This window comes from Lactuca sativa, chromosome 3, assembly GCF_002870075.4.
Source record: "Lactuca sativa cultivar Salinas chromosome 3, Lsat_Salinas_v11, whole genome shotgun sequence".
NCBI lineage: Eukaryota > Viridiplantae > Streptophyta > Magnoliopsida > Asterales > Asteraceae > Lactuca > Lactuca sativa.
In genome coordinates this window covers 210,709,709-210,720,612 of record NC_056625.2, presented here as the reverse complement: position 1 = coordinate 210,720,612, position 10,904 = coordinate 210,709,709, and the positions used below count along the sequence as shown (strand labels likewise).

At 40.9% G+C, this 10,904-nt stretch overlaps 1 protein-coding gene across 1 annotated transcript; it reads left to right on the top strand.

The window, feature by feature from the left end:
* The first annotated feature begins 9,406 nt into the window (after positions 1-9,406).
* On the top strand, positions 9,407-9,778 carry LOC111877709 (uncharacterized). Its single transcript, XM_023874216.1, has one exon. The coding sequence runs from the start codon at positions 9,407-9,409 to the stop codon at positions 9,776-9,778; it is 372 nt and encodes a 123-aa protein (XP_023729984.1).
* The last annotated feature ends 1,126 nt before the right edge of the window (positions 9,779-10,904 follow it).

Sequence of the window (10,904 nt, the reverse complement as noted above, 5' to 3'; positions counted from 1 at the left end):
TTGACTTTTGAATCTCCCAACATTTCGAATTTGGCCAATAATGTCTTTGTGTAAGCTTCTTGATTGATGAATATTCTCTTTGAACTATGTCATATATTTATACCAAGGAAAAAGTTAATTGGACCCATAGAACTCATTTCAAATTTTGTCTCCAACAATTTTCAGAATTCAACAGTTAAGTTGGGATTTGTGGATTCGAAAATAATATCATCAACATAAATTTGAACTATCATTAAATGGTCACCCTCTTTCCGAAAGAAGGTAGGATCAACAGATCCTTGTTTGAATTTAGATTGTTTTAGAAAATGAGTTAGAGTTTCATACCATGCCTGTAGAGCTTGTTTAATACCATATACTACTTTGTCTAGAATATAACAATGATTTAGAAATTTTTTATTCACAAAATATGGAGGTTGTTCAACGTAGATTGTTTCTTCAACTTCCCTGTTCAGAAATGCACACTTGACATTCATTTGATATACTTCAAAGTTTTTGTGAGCAGCATAAGTTAGAAATATGTGAATTCATTCAAGTCTAGCCATAAGAGCGAAGGTCTCTTCGTAATAGATGCCTTCTTCTTAACAATATCCTTTGACTACCAGGCGTGCTTTATTGCGAATAACATTCCCTTCTTTATCCATCTTCTTTCTAAATACCCATTTTAGACCAACCACAGATGCATTTTCTGGAGTAGGAATCAACCTCCATACTTTGTTCTGTTCAAATTCATTAAGTTCTTCTTACATCGCATGAACCTAATCTGCATGATCAAGAGAAATTTTAATAGTTTTAGGTTCAATTTTTGAAATAAAAGAATTAAACATGTAAAATTCCAATTTAGAGAATAAAGGAGTTTGCTTCTCTTTTTGTTGAGCACGTGCCCTGAAAAGGTATCTCCGATCACTTGTGATTTCGGATGATCTTTAGTCCATTTTGTCAGTGGTGGAAAATTTTGATCATAGACTGGATCAATCTCAACAATGACTTCTTCAAATTCTGATTGAGCATTTGATTCATTATTTTCATTATTCTCCCCATGGAAATTTGCATTTGAACCGTCATTCAGAGTTGAAATATCCTCCTGGAGTTGAGCACTTGAATCGATACTTGGAGTTGAACTCTTCCCCTTGATTGGTACGTCATGAGGTTCTGATTGAGTTGGTATTTCAGTTGCATTCTGTATAGATTGCTTGCTATGACTCTTTATTTCTTCAACCGCTTCATCAACAATCTTTAATAATGCATCCTCATGATTATCCTTGGCGTTTGATTCCAAAGAATTAACACTTTTTGGTTCATCAAACAAATTTAACAAATCCTTATATAGATTAATAAGAGGAATAATCTTAGAATTTATTGATGGAAAAATTTCCAGGTTTGGTATCAATTGATAGAAATAATAAACGATCGATAGATTCTATTTTACAAAATGAACTAATGATATGGAACGATAATGATTGAAAAGAAGTTGATTCTCATTAACTCAACAATAGAACAGTTCGAAAGATTGGAACTATTCTTTTTATGCTGGTAGAAAACATCTCAAAAAGTTGTTGCTGAAAAGACAAATACAAACGCTATAAATAGACAAAACATGATCTCAGTTCTGAAAATAGACATGCCCATTTCGAAATTGGAGCAAGACAAAATTCTAAAAACTGCCATTTGACACAACATTAAATATGACTTAACATATTTGTGACAACCGTCAAATTCTAGTCAAAGTCAAACAAGTCAAACCGGTCGAATTTAATTAGTGCTTGTATGTAAGAAGTTATTCTATGAATAAAAATGTGCATTTGTATGTATAAAATTCAAGCGTCTCGAAAAATCTATGTGTTAACAATGTAAAAACCCTAAAACGAGAATTAAACGCATCAAAACTTGGCTAAGGACCCTTTCGGGGACTTAAAACGACCATTAACGAGGCGTAACGTGGTTCACGAACCTTGCATTTGTGAGATTATGCGATAATAATGGCTAAGGTTAAATCTCTCCCAAATCTCTCCAAGTATGTGAAATCTCTCCTAAATCTCTCCCAAATCTCTCCAAGTATGTGAAATCTCTCCTAAATCTCTCCAAGTATGTGAAATCTCTCCCAAATCTCTCCAAGAATCTGAAATCTCTCCAAGTATGTGAAATCTCTCCCAAATATCTCCAAGTATGTGAAATCTCTCCCAAATCTCTCCAAGAATGTGAAATCTCTCCAAGTATGTGAAATCTCTCCCAAAATCTCTCTCAAACTTTTTCTGGTCATCCAGGTCATCCCGACCCTTAACTTGGTCAAAAATCACGCAAAACGGTAAGATTTCTCGGAAAACAGCCTTATAGAACCGAAACTCCTCTTAGGAACCGAAACTCCCCTTAGGAGCCGAAACCCTCCTGTAGTGTCAGAAGCCTCTCGGACCGAAACCTCAGCAGACCGAAGCTCAACAGCGAGGAACGAACTTTGGCTCCCATGCGAGACCCTCGCACCCCCACTTCGGACCTTTGGTCTTCCCTCCTACTCTCGGTTCCCTCTCGATTCCCACACTCCTAAGAGCCGAACCTCGCAGGTTCGGTCCCTATTATCCGGTTTTCGACTACTTTCGCCTCCTAAGCCCGTTTTTGACGGGATTTTTCACAAAATTCATATTTTTATCACTTTTAACCCCCAGAACTATTATTTTATTTATTTCTCAAGGATTTATTAATTAAAAATCAATATTTTATATTAAGAGGATATTTACCCCACAAGTGGGTCAAGTGTGCCCACTTGCCTTCCATGTGTCACCCTCTCACTTGACACCTTATACACATCACACAAACCAATGCACACATCACTTCAAACTCACAAGTTGCTCCATTAACCTTCCATATAAGGAAATCCCTAGAGGATTTCTTGAGTTACTTGCTCATTTCAAACTTACACACTTCTTATATCACCCTAAGAAAGCTTCTTTCTCTCTACTTTCCACCACCTTGTGCAAGTGTTCTTGAGTTGCTACTGCACTTTTTGGTAAGTATTTCCTTTAAACTCATGTGTTATTCCATGTTTTCATAACATCCTTAAATCATCTACACACATTCTAACGCCAAAGAATCGTTCTTAGGATCATCCAAGGTTTTACGTGTTCATCAAGTACTCTTGGCTTGATATTCCTTAACTTCAACCTTCCACTCTTCAAGTCATCACTCAAGGTGAGTTCATACCCCTACATTTTCTAGTTTCTTCAGTTTTTAGGGGGGAATACAAGTTAAAATACCAAAACATATTCAAAACTCAACATGACAGCTTACAACAGAAAAGTGGTGACCTGTTCACGAACTGTTTTACCCAACTTAAACTTAATATTTTTCAAAACTATTAAATATGCAAGTAGCTCAAGTTTATACCTTTAAAATGACTACTTGCACATCTCCATACAATTTTTCTACAATTTATGGTGATTTTTACAAAACTTCCTATCACTGCAGCAACGAAATCAGACCCGGTTGTGAAAATGAACATTTTCACACTAGTTCGAAACCACCAAAAATTATGGGAAAATTCATGAACACTTTAGACACTCTTTCCAAATACCTAGAGTTTGCGGATTCAGTTTTTGACTTATGATGATTTTTCTATAATTACTCAAAAACAGTGACAGTTAAGGGTAAAACTGTCAAATACATATTTAAGATTTATTCACACCTTGTAACATGTTGAGCAAGGTGTGTAAGATTTACACTTTGTATTTCCAATGTCTTTTATTTGAAATACATATACATGCGTAACAAGGTTTCATACCATCACACTACACTTTTGATAAACTATAATAGGTATAGTTTTGAACACTTCGTTTAACGAAGGAAAACAATAACATTATCGATTTACAAAACGAGCTTTCACTACACACTACGTAAACTCGTCAATGAATATTTGTGAGACATTCTCCTTTGGGGTACTCCAAGTAGCATAGAAAATTCCTTTAGTTATAATCAGAATCTCTTTGAGTGATAACGTGATAGTTGTGTATAGATCTATGCTGGGTCCGACAAACCCGCACCTGAGCTGCTTGCAACAGCTAGACCGGCAGGTATGTGGTGACAAGTGTCATAACTTTCTGACGCCTGAAGAACGTTGCATTCAAGGCCATCTAGTCTTTAGTATGATTATAACATCTCGCATGGAATATTATCACAACATAAAATTAACGGAAATTCTAAGGCTTTGTACAAAGGAGTTTTATTTAAATATAAAACACACACATAAGTATGACGATTTACTTGTTTCAATTTAGTTTACAACAAATCTTGTAGAAAATATTGGATTTTCTGGAAACAAACTTGTAACCAACGTTAAGGAAACAACATTCATTTTTATAAAGTACTTGTGAACTCACCAGCTTTACTGATACTCTCTTTTCAAAACAACTTGTATTCCCAGGTAATCCAGGTAACCGCAAGATTTCAGAAGTCAAGACGCTAAGGCGTAGATTATTTTGCTACATTTTATCATCATATGTAATTTAATTGAAAACATGTATTTTGGAAACAATGTAATCTTTTAAATTATATCTATGATGGTTGTGTGTTACTTTCTTCACTAGGGTTATGATACTGAGCATGATGTCATCCACCCCCGAACGTTTCCGCCGTTCTGGTTTGGGGGTGTGACAGATTGGTATCAGAGCTTTGTTTATAGTGAACTATGTATATCGAACCATGTAAGATATACAAACTATAAATACAATGGGACAAAATTCTCTGACATAGCTTTTCAAAAATGATTTAAAATAAACTTTTATATTTTTATAAAAGTATTCGTGCAATCGCACATACTAATTCAGTATCATAATGGCAATAACATAAAAGTATCAAGACCAGTTGAACACCATGATTCAGCTTTGGAGTATGTAGTCAGATCTTGGATGAATATAGCCTGATCAACTATATTCAGCCAAGGTAGGACCAATGTATGCCGAAGAAGGGTCATGGTGAGCAACAAATCTGCAGATTACCAAAAATTTCAAGAATCAAACTTAAAAATACTATAGGAGTATTTTAACACAAAAAGCCGTAATCGCAACTTCGACAACTAACTTCTTATTCCCAAGATTTTCTCGTGACATTCCTCCTTATCCCCATTCTCGTATAGGTACGATGGCAGGATTCCGCTTACCAGGTGACCCATACTTTCCCAACCAAGGGAATGTCGGTTGGATCGTGGAAGACACAGAGGAAGATCCCGAAGGAGAACCCATGGAAGACGAGGAACCCATGGAAGAAGAAGAATGCATAGACGGCGAAGAGGAAGAAGACTCAGATGGAACCGACTCCTAACCCGAAGTTTACAATCCACACTTTGCCCCTATTCCTCCACAACACTACCAGGGCCCGACGCCCCAATGGGCCGAAACTATACATCGATGGAGCCGAGAGCAAGGTGAACGACCTCCTTACGGCATGCAACGAGGTTTCTACGATCTCAGCAGAGGAGGGTCAGCCGACCGATCCTTCCCTGTCATAGTCCACCGTGTCGCACGCCACGAGGAACAATCAAGAGTAAACCTCCGCCACCTCATGGAAGTTGGTGCAACCAGTCAAGTCAACTCCGTTCGCATTCGCTGTCTGGATGATGAACACGATCGGACTCGAGACCGCACCGAGCTTCTTAGACAGGAGATGACTGCGACTCGAGCTGAAGTGCAAGAACTCCGAGAACACCGAGCCACTTTAGAAGGATGCTTGGCTGAAGCAGAGCGCCAAGCGGCAGAATCCCGAGCTGAAATGGGAAACTTCATGTCTACACTTCGTGTTCCTCAGAGCTTCAAACACCGCAAGTAGTATTGCACTGCCCGCATCTGGTTTGCGGATAAATATTACTATTATTTTCTAGTATTCTAGGTCCGATCTTGTGATTTAAGTGTTTATACTTCCGGGATCTATTAGGCGGTCAAATTTTCCGTACATTGATGTAACATAGACCCCTAGTAGGGTCAAATTTTCCCAAGTACTGTATACCAAGTTATAATCAATGATATTGAAACGCCATTTGTTTATTTGGGAACACTACATTAGATTCATAACATGGACTATTTTAGATAAAATTTACTGGTGCTCAACCTATGATCGCCTAAGGTATAAACCAAAGTTATATGTAATTGAGACCATGTCAACCTAGAAATGGTGGTTTCGCCTTGGATCCTGTTCCTTGTTTGGTTGTAGGCCCAGGGCATAACCATTAGATTTGAAAGTTTAATTAATCTTAATTACATGTAAATATTATACATCAAGTGATTATTGGTTGGACCTGGTATGGATACTACCGCAGACATTTCATGAGAACCAATACTATCGAAATTCATAAAGTCTATATTTCATTGTTTATAGACTTCTAGTATGAATGAATTCTTACAACATTTTTACAAGTCGGAATCATTATGCATATAAAGAACTAATAATGTTTAGTTTAACACTCGAATTGTATCAAAGGCTTATTGTCTTTTCATTCTTGTAAAATGGCAGAAAATGCCACCTCGTAGAAATCCTAGACGCGGCGAAGCAGCCGGGACTGCACCGCCCCCCACCACCTCCTCAGTTCGACCCATCCATGTTCCAGGCTACGATAGCAGCCGCAGTGGCAGCCATGATAGCCCAAATCAACCCCAGTAATTCGGGAGGTGCAGGCAGTGGTGCCTCGAATTCTAGTAATGGAGACAGCCAGGGACGCTCGAGAGAGTGTACCTACAAAGACTTTACTAACGCCAAGCCCAAAACCTTCAACGGGAGTGGAGGTGTCATAGCGTTGCTACAATGGTTCAAGAAAACCGAGACCATTTTCAAAATATGTGCATGCCCTGAAGCAAGCAAGGTCAAATTTTCTTCATGCACATTCTCCGAGAGAGCCCTCACCTGGTGGAAGGATCACGTCAAGGCACTAACACTTCCGGTGGCTAATGCGATAACATGGGAAGATCTGAAAACTGTGTTAATGAAGGAGTACTGCCCCAGGAGTAAGATACAAAAGCTGGAGGAAGAATTTTGGGGTCTTAAAATGAAAGGCTCGGACATTCTGTCGTACACCTCGAGGTTCAGCGATCTAGCCATGCTATGTCTCGGGATGGTTCCTACTGAAAGCAAGAAGGTGGAAAGGTACATGTGGGGATTATCTCAACAACTTCAAGGACACGTATTGGCCTCAAAGCCAGCTACCTTTGACAGTGCCAAGGAACTGGCATAGCAACTCATCGACCATAACGCCAGCCATGGCACTGTAACGACCACCTCCGAGCAAGCAAAAGGGGGAAACAACAAAAGAAAATTCTGGAACAAGAAAAAGTACCAGTCTACTCAAGTCCATGCCAAGAAACAAAAAGTGGTTGCTGTGCACGCTGCCACAACTACTGCTAACCCCACTCCGATAAGGCAATACGCCGAGAACCTGCCCAAGTGCAACAAATGCGGCTACCACCACAACGGTGCATGCCGTGAAATGCATTGCACCAACTGTAACAAAAAGGGGCACACCGCCCGATTTTGTAGATCTCCAGCCCAACTGAACACATAAGCTGCCAACGCTGAAGCAAGTCGAACCTGCTATGGATGTGGAGAACTAGGACACCTCAAACGTAACTGCCCGAAGGCAAGGAACCCCAACCCCGACGAAGCGGGCAGAGTTCTAGCGATAGGTCATGAGGAAGCCGTCGCAGATCCAACTGTGGTTACCGGTATGTTTCCCCTCAACAATACCTACGCATGCATTCTTTTCGATAGTAGCGCGGAGAAAAGCTTCGTGAGCCACCAATTTAAATGCTTGCTTAATCAAACACCACAAACACTAAAAGACACATTCACCATAGAAATGGCTAACGGAAAGATAGAGAACACTAACGATATTTACACCGGGTGTACCCTCACCTTAAATAATCACTCTTTCCTAATCGACCTTATGCCGGTCACCATAAAAAGTTTTGACGTTATCATTGGCATGGTTTGGTTATGCCTTCACCATGCGGAAATCCTATGTCACGAAAAGGCCGTTCGCCTTAATCTGCTAAGTGGCGAAGTTCTCGTCGTTTATGGCGACAAGCCTAGCTCAAACTTTCAGATCATCTCTTGTATCAAGGCTCAAAAGTATCTCCGCAAGGAATACCACGCCTTTCTAGACCACGTCGTAGATAAGGGTCAAGGAATGAAGGACATCAAGGACATTCCGGAGGTCTGCAATTTCCCCTATGTATTCCCAGAAGACCTTCCCGGAGTGCCCCCTCCATGACAAGTCGAATTCCGAATCGACTTAATTCCCGGAGCTACCCCCGTAGCCAAATCGCCGTACCGTCTAGCTCCAGCCGAGATGCATGAACTGTCCAGTCAACTAAATGAACTACTGAGCAAAGGCTTCATTAGACCAAGCTTCTCGCCTTGGGGAGCGCAAGTTTTTTTTGTTAAGAAGAAGGACGGATCGTTCCGTATGTGCATTGACTACCGCGAATTAAACAAACTTACTATTAAAAACCGATACCCTTTGCCTCGAATCGATGACCTCTTCGACCAACTTCAAGGAGTGTGTTTCTTCTCGAATATTGACCTTAGATATGGATACCATCAACTACGAGTTCAAGAGGAGGATATCCCCAAGACGGCGTTCAGAACGTGCTATGGTCACTACGAATTACAGTGATGCCTTTCGGCTTAACAAATGCACCCGCAACATTTATGGACCTGATGAATCAGTGTTTCGACCTTACTTAGACAAGTTCGTAATCGTTTTCATCGACGATATACTAGTCTACTCCCGAAGTAAGGAAGAACATGGCCAACATTCACGTCGAGTCCTAGAGATGCTGAGAGTGGAGAAATTGTACGCAAAGTTGTCAAAGTGTGAGTTCTGGATTCGAGAGGTGAATTTCCTCGGGCATGTAGTCAACAGGGAAGGAATCCACGTGGACCCTTCAAAGATCAAGGCGATTGAAAGTTGGGCAGTACCAAGAACACCCACGGAGATCCGACAATTTTTAGGGCTCGCCGGTTACTACCAGAGATTCATCCAAAACTTCTCCAAAATTGCAAAACCACTCACCATTCTGACTCAAAAAGGGTGATGTTCGTCTGGGAGACAAGCAAGAGGCTGTGTTCCAAACACTAAAATGAACTGTATGCAGTGCTCCGATCTTGTCCTTACCAGATGGAACCGAAGACTTTGTGGTTTACTGCGATGCATCAAACCAAGGTCTAGGGTGTGTGTTAATGCAACGAGGAAAAGTCATTGCTTACGCCTCAAGACAAAAAGACACATGAAGTAAACTACACGACGCACGACCTTGAATTAGGATCCGTAGTTTTCGCCTTAAAAATCTGGAGGCATTACCTTTACGACACCAAGTGCACCATCTTCACCGATCACAAAAGCCTCCAGCATATCCTCAATCAGAAGGAACTCAACATGAGACAAAGGCGACGGGTAGAATTACTAAACGATTACGAATGCAAGATTCGTTATCACCCCGGAAAGGCCAATGTGGTTGCAGACGCTTTAAGCGGAAAGGAGTACTCGGGCCGCCGAGTGAAGGCATTGACCATGACCATCCACTCACACCTGTCCGAACAAATCAAGGACGCCCAGGAGGAAGCCTTGAAGCCAAAGAATGTGACAGGTGAAGCATTAAGAGGAATGGACAAAAATCTTGAAGTCAGGGATGACGAAGTTCGTTGTCTCATGAACCGGATCTGGACACCAAAATTTGGTGGATTCAGGGACGTTGTGATGAACGAAGCTCATAAAACTCTCTACTCTATGCATCCCGGATCAGACTAGATGTACTTAGACCTCAAGAAGATGTATTGGTGGCCAAACATGAAAGCTGAAATAGCTACCTTTGTGGGCAAGTGCCTGACTTGCGCCGAAGTTAAGGTAGAATACCAAAAGCCCTCGGGACTACTTCAACAACCAGAGATACCCGAGTGGAAGTGGGAACGGATTACGATGGATTTCATTACCAAGTTTCCTAAGACCGCGGGTGGACTTGACACCATTTGGGTAATCGTCGACAGATTGACCAAATCCGCACACTTCCTACCAATAAAGGAAACAGACAAAATGGAGAAGCTAACAAGGATCTACATTAGAGAAATAGTGCACCTTCATGGAGTACCAATATCCATTATCTCCAACAGAGATAGTAGGTTCACGTCACGATTCTGGCAGTCACTACAGAAAGCTATGGGAACTAGGGTGGACATGAGTACAACCTACCACCCACAGACTGACGGTCAGAGTGAAAGAACCTCTTATTGAGTTTTCCTACAATAATAGCTATCACACTAGCATCAAAGTTGCTCCGTTCGAAGCCCTCTACAGCCGTAAGTGCAGATCACCCCTGTGCTGGGCCGAGGTGGGCGATACACAACTAGCAAAAGGGCAAGTCCATAACAACACACTTACTGGTCCGGAAATCATAAGGGAAACAACCGAGAAGATCGTCCAAATTCGAGAACGAATGAAGGCTTCGCAAGACCGACAAAAGAGCTACGCAGATAAGAGACGAAAACCTTTGGACTTCCAAGTTGGAGATCGGGTACTTCTAAAAGTATCACCTTGGAAGGGTTTAATACGCTTTGGAAAACGAGGGAAATTAAATCCAAGGTATATTGGACCATTCGAAATCCTCGCCACGATTGGCCCGGTGGCATACAAGCTACGATTACCAACTCAAGCACGTTCATCCTACGTTCCATGTGTCAAACCTGAAGAAATGTTTGTCGGATGAGACCCTTGTCATTCCTTTGGAAGAAATTGAGATCAATGAGAACCTCCATTTCGTAGAGGAACCTGTTGAAATCATGGACCGAGAGGTCAAATCGACGAAACAAAGCCACATTCCCATCGTAAAAGTCCGGTGGAACGCCAAGCAAGGACCTGAGTTTACTTGTGAATGTGAGGA